Source organism: Calidris pugnax, unplaced genomic scaffold, assembly GCF_001431845.1.
Source record: "Calidris pugnax isolate Ruff unplaced genomic scaffold, ASM143184v1 scaffold38, whole genome shotgun sequence".
NCBI lineage: Eukaryota > Metazoa > Chordata > Aves > Charadriiformes > Scolopacidae > Calidris > Calidris pugnax.
The window spans coordinates 1,941,132-1,961,913 of record NW_015090995.1 but is presented as its reverse complement, the minus strand read 5'-3'; the positions used below and the strand labels follow the sequence as shown (position 1 = coordinate 1,961,913).

Genomic DNA, 20,782 nt, shown 5'->3' with positions numbered 1-20,782 from the left:
CGCCGCCCCCTTCTTCGCCTCTCCCTCCTCCAAGAGGACCTTCCTGCAGGCTTACTTTAGGAACTTCAACCTCTCCTTTTGTGATACTTACACGATCTGGGACCTGCTGCGGGAGATGGCCGGCCCCGACGGCCTGGACTGCAGCCTGGACAACCTGATGGTGGACTTGGTGGCGGCGGCGGCCGGGGCGCTGGGCGGGGAGGCCTGTAGCAGCTGCGTCCAGGCGTACCAGCGGCTGGACCAACACGCTCAGGAAAAATACGAGGAGTTCGACCTCTTGCTGGAGAAGTACTTGCAATCGGAAGAGTACTCGGTCAGATCCTGCCTGACGGACTGCAAGGTAGGAAGGGGGAGGCTGGGGTGTGGGGGGGGAATCGCTGCGGGGCATCCCGTCCCCCCATATCGCTCCTCTTGTTGACCCACCAAGGGTTCCCCATGTCCCGCTTCCCTGCCAGCCTCACCCGCACCCCTCCACACGCACCCACTGAGCTGGGGCAGGCATGGGGGGGACCCTCACCGCCGCCTCTGGCCTGCTGCCGAGGGGTGCCACGCAGGGCTGGGGCAGCCCAGGGCTCTGCCCGGCTGTCGTTAAGCCATGGTGCTTAACGAGCGGGGTGTAGACAAGCGGTGACCTGAGATGAACCACGGCGCCGAACCCCCTTCCCCACACACAGCAGCTGTTTCCCAGCCTGTCCATCCCTTCTCCCCAAGGAGATGGGCCGGGATGTGCCTCCCCCTTGGTGTCCCCCCCCCAAAAATGTCACCGATCGTCCCCCAGCCCCAGGGGCACGGTGCAATGTTCTGAAAGTGACCGGGTTGCCTCCTCCAGTGTCAGTGGGATGGAGCCTCAGCACGGTGATCGTCTCCTCTCCAAAATGAGAGCCGTGGTCGCATCTCCATCCCGAGCCTGCCCCGGTTCTGTTGGGTGCTCCCCCTGCTTTCTCAGGAGCCCCAGCGCCGTGGCTCCTCCAGCCTCTGCCCGCTCCGAGCTGCCCGGCTCACCTGGGTGTGCTCCCTCCAGGCATCACCTCCGGGAAGCACAATGGTCTCCTTAATTAAACCTGCTCCCCTTTCTCAGAGCCGTGTCATGGGGGAGAGGCAGCGGGGTTGAGTTCCAGCGTGGTCCCCCAGAGGGATGGTGGCAGAGCATCCCCCCGGTGACGGGACGCTGCTCTTCTGGGAGAGTTTGAGGGGCTCTTGGAGCTGCGGTGGTGGCACGGGTGGCTCTCGGCGTGGAGCCCATCCCCTTGGGGAAGCACGGGAGCAGCGCCCGGGGCGCAGCGCTGGGGACACCGTGGTGGTGTCTTTCATCAAGGGCACAACGGCGAGATCCTGGCCGCCGCTCTCAGGCCCGCGTTTCTGCATCGGCTTTTTGTAAGGAGCCGGGTTGGGAAAGGAGCTAGTGGTGGCGTTCTGGGCCGGTGCCAGGCCAGGTAATTGCAATCTGCTTGCCCAAATTCCCCCTGCCGTTTCAAAGGTAACGTAGTGTTCAGCCCCCGCACCGAGTGCTTGGGTCCTGCTGCTCCGCTTCTAGGGTGAATTCCAAGGGATTCAGGGCTGCCCACCGTCACGCTGCTCCCGCCCCCCAGGGGCCTCAGTGGAAGCGGGGTCTTCCCTGTGCCATGTCCAGTAGCACCTACAAACACCCCAACTTCAGGCTTAGCGTCCATTTGTTCCCAGTCCAACCAGCTGGTGCTCACTGGTGTGGATACTGGAGAGAGAAGCAAAGAAAGACAAGAAAATAATCATTACCTTTGGGTCTTGGGCAAGGGAGATGTTCCCATGGACTGTAAAGTGTCTAGAAACAGAGCCGTGCTTAGATGAGTCCTCCTGAAGCGTCCCTGGTCTTAACATCCTTGATGAGAGAGCAGGAAAGGAGCTGAGGAGCTGCGGGGCTGTGGACCTCCTCGCTTGCTCCGTGTCACATCGGCGGTGGCATCCTTGGACCAAGCTTTGCGGTTTCACAGGCGGCATTTGGGAAGCAACAGGAGGCTGCGAGCAGCCGGGACAAACCTGTACGTGCTCTCCTGGGCCACCAGTGAGGAGATTTCCAATATGGGTGCCCGAGTCTGCACGCACCGACCCGAGCCCTCGCAAGCTCCTGCTCGTTTCAGCCTCCCCCTGGAAATCGGGCTGCTTATTTAAGGTGCTTGGGTGTGTATTTAGGTGCCTTACTTCAGGCTTTGGCGGCTGTGAGTCTCCATCTCACCCCCCCTCTTGGTGGCCATTCCCCATTTGTGAAAGGAGACTTAACACCAAACTCCTCGCCGTGGTGGCCAGGAGGGAGTTGTGGCCTGATTTCCAGTCCCCTGGACTTCGGCGGGGGCTGTGGTTACTCCTCTGTCGTGGTTGGTGATGGGGAAAAAAAATATATCTGACTGGCAGGATTTCTTTAAAGCAGCCTGAATTTGTAGGAATTTGTAATTCCTTTCCAGATGCTGAATAATAGTGCATTTTCTGATGTGACTGGCGGCTGCACGCTGCTCGTGTGAATGAATACCCACTTGTAAGCGACGGCAGCGAGCTACTGCTCGATGGTGACAACATATGAGAGCAAATGACAGGAAAATAGGAGAGGAGGGGAGGAAAATACAATAGCTCAGCCGGCGTGAGAGGCTCCTGCAAAATCCTTGGAGCGGGACTTCAGCTGCAGAGAGCCGTGTGGCTGGGTAAAGAGGATTTAAATAATATTTCTGGGGCTGGGTGAGTGTGTGGGGCAGGGGGGTTAGTGCTGCCTCCCATTTCCATCCATCCTATTCCGTAAGAGTGGCTGGAAAAACAAGGCAGAGAGATGGAGTGGCTCCAGCTCACCTGCACACAGCCTCCCTCTGCAGAGCCACGTATCCCCCCCCAAATTTCATCCCCAAGGAGCGGCGTGGCTGGCTAAACGGCACACACTGAGTTCTTTGGCAGCCAAATCGCCCCGGTGCTTTTGGCTCTTTATTGCATCTGCTTTAAAATGACAACAACAGCCCCACCGGAGCCACCTCCAAAGCAGCAGGTTTGATCCCGAGTTAAAGACTTGGGAATGACCGAAGGTGGCAGGTTGGGTTTGGGAGGCACATGAGTCCCGTCGTGCCCTGCTGATAAATTATCCTGAGGGCTGCCCACGGTTTTGGGGTGCTGTGCTTGGCCAGGGAAAGGTGGGTGCTGCCGGGGGGTGAGCAGCATCCTGAGTATCCAAACCCCGGATCCGTCCGTGCCCGGAGCTCGGGGGGAGCGCTGAGGGAAGGCTGGGAGCTGCAGGAGAGAGAAATGCCATGAAATGGTGGGGTCTCTGTGTAACTCAGCTCCTCAGATTACTCATTGCTGTAATATTCTCCTTGGCCTTTTTATTTGCTGCTCGGAAATGATTCCCAGGCAGATCCCACTTTTCTGTGTACGTCGTTGATATTCCCGTGCAGCGCCGTCGGCTTCCGAATCGTACTCCAAAAACGTTTTGCTTTTTACTCCTACGCCCATCACCATGAATCCCCCTGGCTGAGAGACAAGGAAACGTGAAAAATACCTTTCTCGGGTTTATTGTTTGTTGGCAATTTGGAGTTTGATGGGGCTCCGTGGAGGTCTGGCTCTCACAGCCCCCACCGTGGGCAGGTCCCCCGGCGCCCTAAAAACCAGGGAGGGAGGGGATGAAGCGGGTCCACGTGGTCCATCCGTCTTCTGAAATACATTTTGCCTCTTGCAGTGAAGAAGAGCTGAGTGGCAGCTCCTGGGGGTCGTGGTACATAAACCATGTCAATAATACTTGGGGTTTTTTTCTGCCTATAAGAGGGAAAATTCATTAAATGAGCCGGGAGCACGTGCCTGCCATCCCCATCTCCCCTTTTCCACCCAACTTGTGCCCCTTTGTCACCACGAGACATGATGAGCTTCCTACACTGAGCGATTGTGGTGACACCTTGGTACCAAAAGGGCTGGAGGAGGTCACAGCTCCAGGGAGGTGGATGTTGCAGCTGATGGTCCCTCAGGAAATACAGGGCGGCAGCAGCCCTTGGGGCACACAAGCCCTCCAAAGTGATGCCCTGAGGGATGCTTATGGCTGGTTTGTGCCTTTTTTTCTGTCTTTCTAACCAGGCAAAAAAAAAAAAGCAGAGCTGCTCCAGCTCGGCCACTGCCAGATGAGAGGTTTGCTTCTGTAAAGGCAGAGCCTGTGGTTGTGCTCTCTCCCTCACCACCAGCCTCAAAGCGCACGTTCCCCACCGGTGCGAGGGCAAATCAAGATCTATGGGACAAAGCCTGCTGAATTAAGGACTCATTAGGTTGCAAGAAATAAAGCTGCGGAGAGAGAAGGGCTGACAGGCAGGAGCTGCAGGGCCAGGGCTGGTAACAGAGCTGCTGGTGGGAAGGAGAGGCTGGACAGGACCTGTACCATCTCAAATTTTATTAGATTAGCAGGGTTTCTCTGCACACGTGGGCCAGTGGCTGTTGAATCCTGCTGTGACCCTGGGCAGATCTGTTTCTTCACCTCTGGTTTCCCCATTACCTACTGGAGAGCCCATCTCAGGGAGCTTGGCAGGGCAGGATTTCACTCCCAAGGCTTCCGTGAGTGGGTGTCCAGGTGATGGGGTGAGAGATGGAGGCCGGTCCCTGCTGTAAAGTGCCACCATATCGTGTGGCACAGCCCACACTGAGCTGCTGGGACCTAGTCCCCAGGTTCCACACCCTCCAAGGGACTTGTTTTCTTCCTCTTGTTTCGCCAGAAACAGCATCAGCGTTTTGTGTCTCTGCTCAGCATCCCTCCCTGTGGAGCATCTTCTAGAAAGCCAACCACGATGGGGCCGGGAGCTTTGGGAGGACAACATCCCGGGGGCACCTCGGGGCTGGGGATGCCTCTGGGAGGAACCAAAGCAGTGTTTTGCCTTCACAAAAGCAGCTGGAGTTGAGTTGGGCTGGGCTGGGCTTATCCAAAAGGCTGCTCAGCCTGGAGCGCTGTGGCTCAGAGCCTGGATGGCTCCTCGTGCACAGAGGAGAGGTCGCTTGAAACCCACAGCAAAAGTGGTTTCATCAAAATCTTGCCTTTTTTTTTTTTGTTGTTAATGTGAAGTCGAAGGAAGGGTTCCCACTTGACAGGTCACGTTAATATTGAGGCTTGCAGCGAATTTGGCAATGGGCGACTGCAGAGCCACCTCCCCAGCACCCAGGCAGCTCTGGTGTCTTCACCTAGAGCTTCTCTTCAGAAGCAAGCCTGGCTGGTGAGGTGGAGCTTTACTAGCATTTCATGAAGTGGAAAAAAAAATAAAATAATAAAATTGCAGAGTAAATTCCAGAGTAATTCCAACGGTAATTCGGCAATTTTAGCAAGACCACGTGCATGAGCTTAGCCGAGCGCTCGGCTCCACGTTACACACCGGTTCCACGTAAGCAAAGGTCATTTTTTCAGCCCTGCCCAAAGATGTGATTAAACGGCACAACGAATTTGGACATTTGGAATGTGTGGGGTGAGGTGTGCCGTTGCTGCGAGCACAGCCTCTGGCACGGCCGGATTCCTGCGCCTTGTGCCTCCGAGAGGCTTGAAAACAGAGATCAAAGATGGAAAAAACAGAAGAACCAAAAACTTGACTGATGAAAGGAGTTTGCTCTGTAATGAAAAAAAAAAAAAAGTGGCGAGGTGTCAGAAAGGCTCCAGCGGTGTGTGGGGCACGTGGAAGTGCTGTGGGTCAGGAGGGATGCAGGATGCTGAGCCAGGACTTGGACATTCCCGAGCTTTGCCTAAGGTGGAGGCATCTCAGGATGCCTGGGGGTGCGTGGTGGGCTGGTGGCCAGACCCACACGGCTGCTGTGGGGTGAAGCAGCTTGGGGTGGGTGCAGTGGTCTGGGGGGCTGCCCCCCAGCATTTGGCTGGTGTTATGTGTGAATGGGGGGGGTAATTTACCACTGATTTGGGTGGGTTTTGGCTGCCTGCTTTGGGCTGGTTGGGTGTCTGTTAACATCTGTCGGTGGTGCTTGAGGGGGAAAAAAAAAGAGAAGTTTATAAAGGCAGCAAGTCTCCGTGCAGCAGCAACAGGCAGGTCGGCAAATGGTGCAGGAAGGAGCGCGAGGGAGGGTGAGAGATCTGTCTCCATCAAACTGTCACCAAGAAGCTACAAGTGACGCAGGCGCCCGCGCCTGTTCCTGCACCCCTGTGCTCCCGGCTGTGCCTGCCGGTGATGGATGCGTGTGATCCCCGGTTCCTCTCCCCGTGTGCCCTTGTCCCTGGGTGCATGATGCACACAGGGCTTCACCGGTGGGGTGGCACGAGTCCCTCGGAGGTCGAGGCTCAGTGTTGGTGGCGGAGGTGCGGTGTGGTACCTCAGCAGCTAACGATGCCTCGTGGAAAGCATCCTGCGTGCCATGGTCCCCGTGGGCACGGGCAGCCTCTGGGAATTGGTGAGCTCAGCAGCGTGTGTGACCCAGTAAAATGACACAGTCCACCCCCGGTCACCCCCCTTGCTGTAGGCATCCGTTGCCACGGGCTGCCTGGGGTGGCCCAGATCGGGGGACGGCTCACGGTGCTGCTTTTCATAGCGTGCAGCGATACGTGCTGTCCCCACGGACAAAGGGATCTGCTCGTGTGACGCCGAGTGCCAGCTGTGCCAGCATCCTGGCGTTGCCAGGGAAGAGGAGGCAGCACCTTCCCCAAAGCCGGGCACCGAGGGGGTGCACACAGCGTCTGCGTGACCCTAAGACATCACGGACCTGCCCACACATAGGGCTTCAAGTGGTCACCATCCAGGGATGGGCATCTTTTGCATGGGGAAAGGAGCCTTTTTCACTGAATTTCACTGAATTTCACTGAATTTCAGAGTTGGAAGGGACCATAGAGATCATCTAGTCCAACTCCCCTGCTGAAGCAGGATTGCCTAGAGCTAGAGCATGTTACTCAGGACTGCATCCAGGTGGGTCTTGAAAATCTCCAAGGAAGGGGACTCCACAACCTCCCTGGGCAGCCTGTTCCAGGGCTCTGTCACCCTCACCGTGAAGAAGTTTCTCCTCATATTTGAGTGGAACCTCTTATGTTCCAACTTGTGCCCGTTGCCCCTCGTCCTCTCACTGGGAACCACTGAAAAGAGTCTGGCTCCCTCCTCCTTCAACCCTCCCTTGAGATACTTGTAGGCATTGATAAGGTCTCCCCTCAGCCTTCTCTTCTCCAGGCTAAAGAGTCCCAGCTCTCTCAGCAGGGATCAGGCACAGCCTGGCATCTCCCCATAGCAGAGACCCCGGGCTCCTAGGACCCCCAAGCACCGCACCCAGCAACCCCAGCCCCTCTGCACCCCGGGAGGCAGCAGGGTCTCATCGAGACATCCCACCACCCCAGGCCTGGCCCCACGGATGCTCCCTGGGGCTTTTCCTCTGGTGCCTGGCTCCAGAGCTGCCTGCGTGGTGGGAGGCAGGATCTACCTGGCTGCCGGGGGCTATTCCCGCTGTCACCGGGATGCCATTAGGATGCGACTCATGCCTGGCTCCGCGCAGAGGAAGCTCGGCTCCGCTGTCGTTTGAAGGGCAATGACTCAGGGACAGCAAATCTGTGAATGAGACACGGAGGCTGCTTGGGTGAGAAGTAGCCATCTGTCCACGCTGCCTGCAGCCCCGGCTCCCTGCGGGCAGAGCCAGCAGCTGCCTTGCCTGGGGAGGCTCGGCCACTTCGGCCTCCCTCCTCTTCCTCGCTTGGCTTTTGCTCTTGGCTTCTCCCTGGGGTCTCTCTCCCCACCATGCTCCTGGAGGAGCGGTGCTGGGTGCACGCAGCCAGCGTGGGCTCCCCCAAACTCTGCTGTTGTGGCCGTTGTGTTAAAAAAGGAGGTGTTACAGGGCATCCCCTGGCAAGTTTTTGGCTTTCCAGAGCCCTGCCTGCACGAGCATCCCCTGCACGAGCATCCCGGTGTTCTTGGTCCCAGCTGGAGAAGGAAACACTGAGTGACCTGCTTCTCCCCTCAGGAGCAAAAGATACACATATTTGGCATCTCAGCTGACATCTCACCTCTGCACGGTGCTTCTGGTGGATGGAGGCTGGTGGGAGGGATGGTGACAGGTCCCCGGCGCAGGAGGGCAAAGGGAGGCACCATGGCAAGGAGAATGACCCCATAACCAAGAAATAAGCTGTAAAAGGAGGTATGTCCTCATGCTTGAGGATACAAAGCAACTACCGACAGCCCGAGGTTGGATGGGAGCTCTGCTCTGGATGGTTTATTCCTCACGATGGGGTCTCCAGCATCTTCCCCAAAGCCCCTGGTTCTGGCATGTGCTGGTTTCCCTGGGGGAAAACCCTCCTCCATCCCACCTCATGTCCCCTCCAGCCTCACTTGTGGGGGGCCTCCACCTGGTTTCACTAGAATTTCCATTCTAGACCAGGAAAGCATCCCTGAGCTACTGTCTTCCCATGAGATCCTGCAGTTTCCAAGAACTGGCATTCTTAAAAAAGGGGAGAAAAACCCTTTAACCAGAACGTTCCCTGGCAGCTGTGTTTCCAACCTCTGCACAGACCTGCCTCTGCAAACCAGGGCAGGAGATGCTCATGGAGGTAGAGAGAAGTCCTCATCCACAACCACCTCCTTCTTCTTCTCCTCCTCCTCCTCCTTTTTTTTCTTCCTCCTCCTCGTGTTCCCCACACCTGGGGTGCTTCTGGCTCTTTGAGCCCCATCTGGGCAGGGGGAGCAGGCAGGATCTGGCAGCCCTGGCTGAGCCCAGGGAAAGCAGGGTGAGACGTTGATGATGATTATTTCACAAGCAGCAGCTGATCTTCCCCCCTGCCTTGTGTGAGCTGTTGCTAATGGGTCTGCAGCCCCCCCAGCATGGGGAGAGGGAATATCTGGGTGTGTGGATGCTGGCTTGGTTTGTAGAGCTCTCCCAGAGTATGTTTGAGATGGTCCCTGCAGTCCTCGCTTCCAGCTCCATCCCAAAGGTCTCCGAGGCGTCTGGACACTCCTGGTGCTCACCCAGTTCCTTGGGCTGCTGGGCAGGAGCAGGCACAGGTAGGTGACAGGAGGGGTGTTACTGGGACTGAGAAGTCTCATGTGTTTTGCTGGCTCCTTGCACTAGTTTCCTAATGCTGATGGGGAGGGAGGTTTGTTTCTGGATGTGGTCTCCAGATCCTTATTTGATCCCTGGAGATCTTCAGGGTATGGCCACTAGCAGAAACGTCATCTGTAGAGGTGCTGTTTGTCGTTTTGTGTTTGGCAAAAAGTTGTAACCTGTCCAGTGTGCCCAGTGTCCCTGTCAGCCCGGCCCCGCTTCCCACAGGGCTGGCAGGGCTTGGGAATCTCCGTGTCCAGGCAGGACATCTGCCTGCTGCTTGAGAAGGGATACTTGTGCAGGCAGGGCACAGGCAACACCGATGTCCTGTGATTTTTGCTGCCTGCTGCTTAGTTTCTAAGTGAATTCCAAGTGCGTGGTTTGGATCTGTACACCCATAAGTTATTTGGATCTTTGGAGTGACCCCCCCCTGTGCCATACACCCAGCCATGCCCGTGAAGCAAACCTGCTCGCTGTCACACCTGGGGTTGGAAGTCCTTGGAGCCCATCAGCCTGATACTGAGCTGGTGGAAAATATGTCTGAGGAGGTGCTTGTGAAAATCAAGGCATTTGACTCAGTGGCTTTTAGGAACTTTTCCTGGTGTTCCCCTGTTGCTGGTGAAGCCGTGTCTGCAGCAGCCTCTGGTACCTCTGGGTGCAAGAGCAGCATTTATTTGCCGTGATGTGTTACTTGTTTCCTTGTTCATTACTTGTTCATTGCTCTCCTGTTAAAGTGAGGTTGTCGGGGAAGAGCAGTAGCTGCCAGGGTGGGAGGCTGGCTCAGAGCACGGTCCTGGGGGCAACCATGAGCCTGGGACACAGGGCAGCTCTCTGGATTTAGGCTTATAAATATTTAAAGGATGGGTGTCAGGAGGATGGGGCCAGTCTTTTTTCAGTGGTGCCCAGTGACAGGACAAGAGGAAATAGGCAAAAACGTGAAAGTAAGAAGTTTCATCTGAACATGAGGAGGAACTTCTTCACTTTGAGGGTGGCAGAGCCCTGGCAGAGGCTGCCCAGGGAGGTGGTGGAGTCTCCATCTCTGGAGACATTCAAACCCCACCTGGACACGTTCCTGTGCAACCTGCTCTGGGTGGACCTGCTCTGGCAGGGGGTTGGACTAGATGATCTCCAGAGGTCCCTTCCAACCCCATAGCATTCTGTGATTCTGTGATGCTTCTTTCTCATGGAAATGCAGGGGAAGCACCTCTTAATAATTAGATAATTAACTTTCATGCAGTGCTTTGGAAGTTCATGGCTCCGTGTTAGTGTTAACAAAGATGCTGACCCCGTTGCTCACCCCCTTGTCTGTCACCACCCTGCCTGTGACTTGCTGCCATCCCGTCCGCACCCCTTTGCTCTGTGGGTGATGGGGTGCAGGTCACACAGCCCCAGGGCTCCAGGTGCCAGCAATTCCCGAGGGTCCAGGAGGCAGCAGTGGCCTGGGGAGCCCCTGGGGGCTTGCCTGCATCCTGGCTGCTGGTGTGGGAGGGGTAGACAGCCCACGAGGATCTCCCACGGAGGCTACTGGGAGTTATCCTGGGTTTTTCCCCACCTCCCCGGGTGCATTCAGGCCCTACCTGGAAGGCAGGGGGAGATTTCTGCAAGTGGTGTTCAGCCAGGGAGAAAAAAAAGAGGTTCCAGCTGTTGGGTCTGAAATGAGCCGTGTCCAGTCCCGTTGTCTCCATCAGTAGAAGCTGCCAGGAGTGGTGATAGGCTTCTAGGAAATGACCTTTTTGCTGCATTTGCCTTTAGTTTAAGGGACCTCTGCATACAAGTTAGAGTGTAACAGGCCCTTGCAGCCACCCAAAAAACCCCAGTGTCAGTGTGGGAGACTCTGCACCTCCCTCTGACCACAGAAGGTGCCTGGAAGCCGGGCTGCTGAGGTGGGACACTCCTTTTCCCCTGCTCTTTGCTGCCTGAAGGAGCTGGGACAGCCCAGATCCCGCTGACACCCCTTGGTGGCATGAGCCAGGGGGGGTTCCTCCCACGGTGGGGTGGGCCTTAGACCCTGTGTGTGCCACGGTGTGTTCCTCTTTGTACAAGATGGGACCTTGCAGGATGCTGTGCCCCATTCAAGCAGTTGAGTGAGAACAAGGGGCTCCTGGCAGTGTGCAGGATTGGGCCCTTCCACGTGCGAAGGCAGCTCTGTCGTGACACCCCAGCATAGCCCTCTGGGCACTCACACCATCCCGAAAACGATGTTCCAGCCTAACAGCTCCCTTGGGAGGTAGATGTACCCAATCTGCTGGAGAAACCTCTTCCTCGCCCCCATCAGCCGGTGGGTAATTTATGGCTCGTGGGCACTGAAGTGTCTAGCCCTTATTTTTTTATATCCTATCTAATGTAACAGGATGTTCTCATTATCCGTATAAATGTTTAATCTACTTTTGAATCCTGCTAAAGCTCCCGTCCACAGCAGTATCTAATGGGAGTGAATTCCTCAAGTGATGCTAATAGATTGCAGGGACCTGACTTTCCCTCTGTCCCAACTCCATCGTGTTCATCTTCAGCTTTGTAGCGTTTTTTTAATTACTTTTCTAACTAACTGGGCTGATAGCAGCCTAGGCTGCTAACTAACCCACTGGTTACCTGCAGCCTCACTGGGAGTCTAACTGGTTAGTGGTGGGCACGTGTCTTTCTGGAGCTGGGCTGCCCAGTGCAAGTACTGCAGAGAAATCACTGCTCCCTCGTGGAGCTTTCCCACCTTCCCAGGTGCTCTGAAACCCCCAGGAGTTCTTTTTAGGATGCTGGTTAATGGTCCTCTGGATTCCTATTTCCCAATGGGTGCCTGTGGGAGAGCAGCACTTGGGGCAGGATGCTTCCCCCAGCTGCATCCCCATTTTCTCCTTGGTTTTGTAGCTGAGCTGTGGTTCAGTTATAGCTGCTTAAAGAAGTGCTGCACTGAAGGGAAATGCCGCTCTCCTGGCCTCTGCTTGGCTTGTTCCTGCCTTCTGCTGCTCTTCTTTTTTGCTCTTGCTATCTCTTGGCCTGTGTGTTTAGTTCATCCCCCTCTGCCAGGCAGCCGGGGGCTGTTAAGAAGCTGTTATCCGGTTATTCCTGCAGCCAGCATCCATGTCACTGGAGCTGCTCGAGCCTCCCATGCCAGGGTAGTGTCCAGTCTGGTTTGGGCCAGGTGATGCTGGTCTGGTTTGGTGTTTCTCACCCCTTGGCTGGGACAGTGATGCCTGTCCTGGTGTGCTGGAACCCCCTTGTGAGCTGGCAGGGTTGGGGCTCTGAGGAAGGGGCTCGGTGCCTGCATGGCCTGGCCTCCCCCCAGCCCTGGGACACCTTCCCCCTTGGGCCCTGGCCATGCGGTGTCACAGGGGAGGTGGAGAAGGACAAAGCCCTCCGGATGCTGAGGAGAAGCTGCCCGTTCCCTGGCCACCGGCGGTTTGTCCCAGTCTGCGGGCCGGGTCTCCTGGTGTCCATCCCCTTCCCACGCATACCTTCACGCTCCCATCCTGACCTCCCCTTCCCGGCGAGCTGGTCTTCTCCTCTCTAAAGCCCAGCCAAAAACCCTTCTTGAAAGGGAGAAGCATAAAGCGACGGTCTAGATTTACAGTTGCCCCTCTCGCTCGGCGGGCTCAGCGTGGGAGCGCCGGTCCTTTCTGCCTTTGCTGCTCTCTCAGCCTTGTGTGCATCAGACGTTTCTCAGGACAGAGAGTGTCTACTGCTTGGTGTTGTGCAGCCTGTAGCACAATGGGGCCCGGTTCCTTCCTTCCAAGGCGCTTCCAGAAGGAGCAGGCTCCATGTGCATTTTGTTTGGATTCAATACATTTGTTTTACAGCAGCGCCTGCAGGCAGCCCACCAAGACTGGGGCCACATTGTCCTAGACACTGTCCAAGCGCGGGGAGTCACTGCCAGAAGAAATCACAGGGCGAACAGAGGGGACAGACCCAGGGTGGGGTAGGGGGGAACGGGGGGACGGGACTGAACATACCGCCAACATCACGTATGCTGGAGCCAGAGCTGGGGTCTGCTCTCTGGGAGCTCGTGGGCAAGCAGCGAGCGGAGCACTTCCACCCCATCATCATCCTCCCTTGGAGGAAGGACGTGTCGACTCCAAGGTGGTGGTTGCTAGTTACATGGAAATGGTATTTCCTGGCAATTGTAATGTTTCCAAGCAGTGATACGGTATCAAAAACCAACTGCAGTGGGCTGGGGTATCTGCAGGAGCAGGGCTGGGGGGCTGCAGGCAGGAAGCTGGACCACAGGAGTAAACCTTGTCCAGGTCCTGATGGCCGCAGGGCCACCGTGGCAGAGCTGCACTGGGCAAAGTGGGAGCTGTGATGGGAGGGAAGGGGCTCAGGGCAGTGCTGGGCAGGGAGTGGGCAGCACTTGCCTGGCCGGTGGCCCAGGGTCCTGCACCTCTGTCCCTGCGAGCAGTGCTATTCCAGGGGATGCTCCCAGTGTCCGAAGCAATGCTGGGAGCACCGCTATTCCAGGGGATGCTCATGGTATCCAAAGTGATGCTGCAAGCACCCTTACTCCTGAGGAGTTACCGGTGTCCAAAGCGATGCTGTGAACACTGCTGTGCCAGGGGATATTCCCAGTGTCTGAAGTGATGCTTGGGAGCACCAGTATTCCAGGGGATGCTCCCAGTGTCCGAAGCAATGCTGGGAGCACCGCTATTCCAGGGGATGCTCATGGTATCCAAAGTGATGCTGCAAGCACCCTTACTCCTGAGGAGTTACCGGTGTCCAAAGCGATGCTGTGAACACTGCTGTGCCAGGGGATATTCCCAGTGTCTGAAGTGATGCTTGGGAGCACCAGTATTCCAGGGGATGCTCCCAGTGTCCGAAGTGATGCTACGAGCACTGCTATTCCAGGGGATGCTCCTGGTTCTGAAGCGATGTTGTGAGCACCGCTATTCCAGGGGATGCTCCCGGTTTCTGAAGCGATGCTGCAAGCATCGCTATTCCTGGGAATGTTACCGGTGTCCAAAGTGATGCTGTGAACACCGCTGTGCCAGGGGATGTTCCTGGTGTCCAAAGTGATGCTTCAAGCACTGCTGTTCCAGGGGATGCTCCCGGTGTCCAAAGTGATGCTGGGAGCACCGCTGTTCCAGGGGATGCTCCCGGTGTCCGAAGCGATGCTGGGAGCACTGCTGTTCCAGGGGATGCTCCCCGTTTCAGTACAAACCACAGTTAAGGGCTGTTCCTCCTGGGTTTGTTCCAAGGCGTGAGTTGCATCTGCTGGGATGAGACCAGGCTTTTCCCTGGCCTCTGCCCCAGCGCAGACACGTGGCAGCCCTCGACTGCAACAAGCAGATTAGCAAAGAAATGAGCCTGTAAAATGCGGTGCCCGTCCCTGGGCTGGGAGCTGGCACTGCTGGCCAGTGCCCGGAGCTACCCTTTGCCCAGGGGTGTTAAGGGTGTGTGTTTTTCTGCAGAGGCAACTTGAGACACTTGTTCTTCTGTCCTTTCCTCGTTCCTGGTGTTCCCAAGGGGCACATCAAGCTTCCCGATACAGGGAACTTCAGTGCCAAAGGATAGTTTCCTGGGCTTTGAGCGTATCAGGTGCATTGAGGTCATGCTTTAAAGCTGTTTTCTCTTAGTGTTGAAAGATGAGCACTTGGGGAGTTGAGTGTGGCTCAGACTTGTTTTGAGTAGCTCGGAGGGGGTGTTATTTTGGGGGGCTTTTCTTTTCCTATAAAAGAAGGGGCATTCAGAGAGTTTCTTTAGGAGGATTTCATGAAATCACTAAGGTGATGCAAGCAGGTAGCTCTGACTTATATTGCTTTGGGGTAATTTGGGAGTGACTTCAGCAATGAGGTGAAGGAAGGTGGATGGAGGAACACGGCGGGGGTTCCCCTGCCCAGGACCCTCCTTGAGGATGTGTCTGGTCGGTGCTGGACCCGGCAGATCCTCCCCTGGATCCGTTCGGTCCCGGCATCCATGGCACTGGGGTGATGAACTGGGATAAAACTGGTGTCACACACGGGATGGCTGGGGGAAAATTATGGGGAAAACAAACCCAGGAGACGGGTGGGATGCAGGGCAGGGGAGAGCCCAGGATGGATGTGTTCCAGTCGCCCTCAGTGGGCAGCAGGCAGGACACCGATCCAACGGCACGGCGTTTCCAGCGATGTTTGAGGAACACCGGCTCTGGCGAGCAGCCGGGGTTTGTCCCGGTGCCATTCCTGGTCTGTCCCCATTCCCACCGAGCGCCCGTCCCCCATCCATCTCACACCATTCCCTCTGGCAGCCTCCATCGGGGTGCCCGGAGCTGCAGACACTGACTCCCCTCCGTGCCCTGGGGTCCAACGGGCAGCGGCGCCCCGGCCCTCGCCTCCCCCGGTTGTGAAACGGAGGATCCGCGGCTCCAGCGCTGTCATCACCAGGCACAAGTCAACATTATATAAAAAAAAAAGGCCAAAAAAAAAAAAGTAAAAACAATACCAAAAAAAAATATAATCGCACACAGTTGTTGGGATTTGGGGTTGGGTTGTTGGGGGTTGTTTGGTTTTTTTTGCCTCCTCCCCCGAAACCAGAGCGTGTGAGTGTTGCAAGGTGGAGATAATGCAGCTCCAGAAGTATCAAAGAAGTTACCCAAAAACCCAGAGACGAGGTTAGAACAGCCTATAGCAAGGCTAATTTAAAAATAAAAAAGCACAACAGAAAAAAAAAAAAAAAAAGCTGTTTAAAAAGCTCAACATTGTTAATGTCAGAATTGCAGGCGGCGGTAATTGAATACAATGGTAATTGGACATTGCAGCTTGTGTTTGTGACTCCTCCTGGCCGGCCGTGGACGTTAGCATTCCCTTAATCCTCTGCCATCCAAGGGGGCTCTTCTCTCCCCCCCCACCCCAACCCTGTGTGTCCTGCTTCCCGCGCTGCATCCTGATGTGCCAGAGCTTGGAGAGATGCCCGAGCGGCTCATTAGCAGTACTCATTTCCCCGCGTCCAAGATTAATGAGGCGCAGCCACTCCAGATGCTCCTCTCAGGCCATGATGGAAATGTGAGTCCCAGGAACCGCTCCGGGAGGGGAGGGGGCAGCTCTCAGGGCAGGGGGGGGTCAGGCAGGGAATGAAGGAGAACGGGACGGTCTGGGGAGGAAGGTTTTGGGCAGATCCCCAGGTGGGATCTGGTCCGAGGGAGCCCTCCTCTTTGGGGCTTGTGGGATGCTCATGAACCCCCCAGCCCTGTGCCACGGTGGCCAGGTTGAGCGCTCATGGCCTTAGTGGCAACAAAGAGGAGAAGGAAGAGAGTCATGAGGGCACATCCCAGTGGCTTCCAGCTTGAACCCCGGGCCACTGGCCCGAGCACAGTCCTGGGTCTCCTTTGCCAAGGTATAAACTCGTGCTCGGTTTCTCAAAGCATCCAGTTTGCTTCCACCTGGTGTAACCGCTTATTCCTGCTGCCCACCAGCTCCGCTCTCTCCTTGGGTGTCCCCTCCGTGGGAGGGCAGAGAGGAACGTGATGAACTTCAATAAAGGCAAGTGTAGGGTGCTGCACCTGGGGAGGAGTAACCCCCTGCTCCAGGGCAGGTTGGGGACTGACCTGCTGGAGAGCAGCTCTGAGGAGAAAGACCTCATGGTGGACAATAGGATGCCCAGGAGCCAGCAATGTGCCCTTGTGGCCAAGAAGGTCAATGGCATCCTAGGGGGCATCAAGAAGAGTGTGACCAGCAGGTCAAGAGAGGTCATCCTCCCCCTCTGCTCTGCCCTGGGGAGGCCCCATCTGGAGCACTGGGACCAGTTCTGGGCTTCCCAGTTCCAGAAGGACAGGGAACTGCTGGAGAGGGTACAGCAGAGGGCTATGAAGATGATGAGGGGACTAGAACATCTCTCTTATGAGAAAAGGCTGAGGGACTTGGGTCTTTTTAGCATGGAGAAGAGAAGGCTGAGGGGGGATCTGATCAATGCTTAGAAATACTTAAAGGGTGGGTGTCAAGGTGATGGAGCCAGTCTTTGTTCAGTGGTGCCCAGGGATAGGACAAGAGGAAATGGGCACAAACTTGAACATTAGAAGTTCCACCTAAACCTGAGGAGGAACTTCTTTCCTGTGAGGGTGGCAGAGCCCTGGAAGAGGCTGCCCAGGGAGGTGGTGGGGTCTCCATCTCTGGAGACATTCAAAACCCTCCTGGACACATTCCTGTGCAACCTGCTCTGGGTGGACCTGCTCTGGCAGGGGGTTGGTCTAGATGATCTCCAGAGGTCCCTTCCAACCCCATGTGATTCTACGATCGGCCGGTAGCACTGTGCTGGGGGGGTGCTGAGTACTCGTGGGGTGGGGGGGTCCAGGCTTTCTGCTCAAAGGCTTCCCCCCCCAGGTCATTTACATGGGGGTAAATCCCCGCTGTGCTCAGGTGTGAGGTTAGAGGAGGGCGAGCATCAAGTCTTGCCTTTTCTGTGCAGAAGGAGGTTATTTTGTAGGAAGAGCTTTCCCCGCTTCCCTCTCCACCCTCGTTATCCTTCTCCCTCTCCAGTCTGCAAATCTTTCCTCCTTCCAGAGAAGCGGGAATGCTGCCCCAGCCCCTGCCTCAAATCAAGGAGAAGGGTTCGTTACAGCTGGACAAGGTGCCCTATGTCATTAGTAGGGTTTTCCCCTGGGGAAGCTTCCCGAGGGTCGATTCCTGCTCTGATGGGTAAAACAGCAGCTCGTTGGGTTAATTACAGCTGGTGGTCCTGGTGGGCATCCTGACTATCCTGAGCTCTGCATCCTCTGCGAAGGTGTTGCATCCCAAGGATGCTGCTCCATCCCTGCCCCTCGCTTCTCCCCAAATTTTGCCGGGGTGGTTCAACAGGCAGTGACAGAGTATACAAAATACCAGCAGCAACTAGATCGGCGTCGGAAATGGCCAAATTACTTGGAAAAAATGAGGATGTTATTTTGGGCAGAAATGCTAAGAGCGCAGAAAGAGTCTGGAAAAGCTGTTGGATGGGGGGGATGCTGCCCTGGTGCTGACAGTGAGCAGACAGGTAGCTTAATTAGACAGCTGTTGGAAATCCAGTTCAATTCCTTTCTTTTTAATGTCTTTTAGGATGGGGTGTTTCGGCACAGCTCCAAAATCCAGATGCACGTAGATAGTCTGTCCTCCTCCTCACTGGGTGTCTGAAGTTGGCCCCTTTCCTAGGCAGCAAAACTCCTTGTGCTTTCTTGGAGTCGTCTAGCCAGTCCTCTGAGCTAAAAATGCAGGAAGAGGGCACTGAAATAGAGCTTTTTAGAGTTTAGGTCACTTACATTTACTTGGCCCAGGCTGGAGAGCAGCCAAAAATGCAAACAGAAGGAAAGAAATGCTGATTGTGACCAAACTCACTTCCTGAAGAAACCGTAAAGGGCAAGGATGGAAAACAGTGAGTTTTCCCTATTGATTTAAGCAGAGAATAAATTTCTTCCTGTGCTAAATTCTTATACATCCTTTGTAACGGCAAGAGAAAGCAGGTTGCCTGGGGTAAGCTCCCAGATATCGAAAGCTGTTAGAAAACCACCTTGAACCCCTCCAGGGATGGGGCAGCCACAGCTTCTCTGGGCAACCTGGGCCAGTGTCTCACCACCCTCACAGGAAAGATTTTCTTCCTAGTATCTAGTCTAAATCTCCCCTTTCTCAGTTTAAAACCGCTGCCCCTCGTCCTACGGCTCCACTCCCTCTCAATCCGTTCTCCCTCCAGCCTGTATTTGTGCCTGGGATTGCCCTGACCCACGTGTAGGACCTTGCACTTGGCCTTGTTGAACTTCATGAGGTTGGCACGGGCCCTCCTCTTAAGCCTGTCCAGGTCCCTCTGGGTGACATTGCTTCTCTCCACCGTGTCGACCGTATCACCAGCTCTTTCACTTGGTATTTTCATTAAATTTCTGGGAGCGTCCTTGTCCGAGAACCCAACCCTCTGCCAGACTTCCCTGATAGGAGTCAACAGAACCATTTTAAGGGGAAAACGTGTGGATCCGTGCAGAGTCTGCTTGTGGAAGTTGGGTTTCCACAGGAGAGCAGCATGACCCCGAGCTCCTTCCTACCAAGCTCTTGGGAGTCCCCTGTGCCCCTTCTGCCTGTGGGGCCGAATTGTGGGTTGCTGCAGCCCAAAGGCAGCGCTGGGACCAGTTCAGGTGACAACCACGGTCCTCTGCCAGGGTGTAGCATCCCTCCTCCCCAGGGATGCACGTGTCCCCAGGTGGGAGCCGTGGATGCCAGCGGGGCCTGGGAAGCAGCGCGGGGGAGAGTCGGGGATGATGAAAGGGCTGGAAAAGGGAGACTGGCAGGAAATGTGAGAGAGTAAATCAGTCGAGCTTGCCTAAGTTATGACTAAATGGGGAGCGTGATACATCTGCAAATATTAGAAATGTGTAAACACAGAGGAGGGAGAGGGATGGTTTATGGAATGATTGAAGGGAATGAACTTTTGGATGGAGAAATGTAGGTCAAGTACGAAGGAAAACTTGTAGGCAGCGAGATGAGTGCTTTCAGCGGTAAAACAACCTCCTCAGGAGGCGCATGGGGAAAGTCCCATTGATGGAGATGTCTAACACGAAGCCAGATGAGGGCCTGGAGAACAGGCTGAGGGGGAGGGGTGGACTTGGCGTGCCCCATCTGGTCCTTCCACCCGCCTTCTCCAGGCTGGCAGATGGGGCCAGGCACACCAGAAGGTCTCCTGGAGCTGCGGGGTGGGAGGATGGGTGACCTTGTCCTTGGGGAGCAGTTACCCGCCAGATATGGCTTGTGAGGGTCCTCGTGCAGCCATTCTCTTGTCCCCTTGGCACCACCGAACAGTTGGGGTCCTGGGGACGCGTGGAGCAGTAACTTGGCACCGTTGCTCATCCTGGTAGGGCAGCACCCACCGCTGGCCCTGGGCAGTGTCCTGGCTGTGGATCACCTTCCAGATTGAATCCCTTTTCCCCATCGTAGAACTGTTTAGGTTGGAAAAGACCTTTAAGATCATGGAGTCCAACCATCAGCCTACCACTGCCAAGTCCACCGCTAAACCATGTCCCTCATCTATCTACACGTCCTGGGTGGGTGCATGTCTTGGTCACCATCCTTGGTTTGTCCCCCCCAGAGGTATCCCCATGTTTCGGGCTGTCCCATAGCGTGTCTTTGAAGCTACAAGCTCTTTGAGACAGGGATCTCTCAGCTTTGCTCCATATTACGTGTGCGTCTGTTGTCGTGTGTAAATAACAGCATCATGTCGAGGTAGTAACTGGTTGAGTCCTTGGACCAAAGTAAGGATGTGTCCCATCTGGCTGAGTCCTGGACAGTAGGGGGGTGGTTTGAAGCCCATTTTATACCTTCTGGTTCTCCATCCTGTCAGGATGATGACCTGTTGGAACAGGTTGCCCAGGGAGGTGATGGAGGCCTGATCTCTGGAGACATTCAGTGTCAGGCTTGATGAGGCTCTGAGCAATCTGATCTAGTTAAAGATGTCCCTGCTTACTGCGGGAGGGGTTGGACTGGATGACACCTTTAAAGGTCCCTTCCAACCCAACACATTCTATGATTCTGTGATGATTCCATAAGGTGCCAGTGTCCATTGAGATGTCTAACTCTCCTTTACATCCTGATGTCCCGTGGAGAGCAATGATAGATCCTTTCCCAAAGGAGAAAAGCCCATCGTGCTTGTGAAGTGTCATGAGCCACCCCACCAAAGGGTCCTTCTGTGTTCTCCTCACTGCCCCACCGTCCCCTTGCTCCCAACATGGTCCCCGAAGGAGCAGAGGCTGGTGGGGAGGACACGTGTCATGACTGTGGCATCTCTGGAGCAGGAGCTGTGCTCATCCTACCCGTCCCCTCTCCTCCTCCCCAGCCTCGGGGGAATCAGCTCGAGCAGATACAGAACCAGACCTCGAAGCTCTCCCTCCCAC

General features: G+C 55.6%; 1 protein-coding gene across 1 annotated transcript in view; it reads left to right on the top strand.

Moving 5' to 3' along the window:
• Positions 1-13: 13 nt before the first annotated feature.
• Positions 14-20,782, top strand: part of FAM155B (family with sequence similarity 155 member B) — a 32,880-nt gene continuing 12,111 nt past the window's right edge. Inside the window, exon 1 of the mRNA XM_014955336.1 lies at positions 14-340. Within this exon, the coding sequence (XP_014810822.1) occupies positions 116-340 (225 nt within the window). The 5' untranslated portion in view covers positions 14-115. The remainder of the gene's footprint in view (positions 341-20,782) is intronic.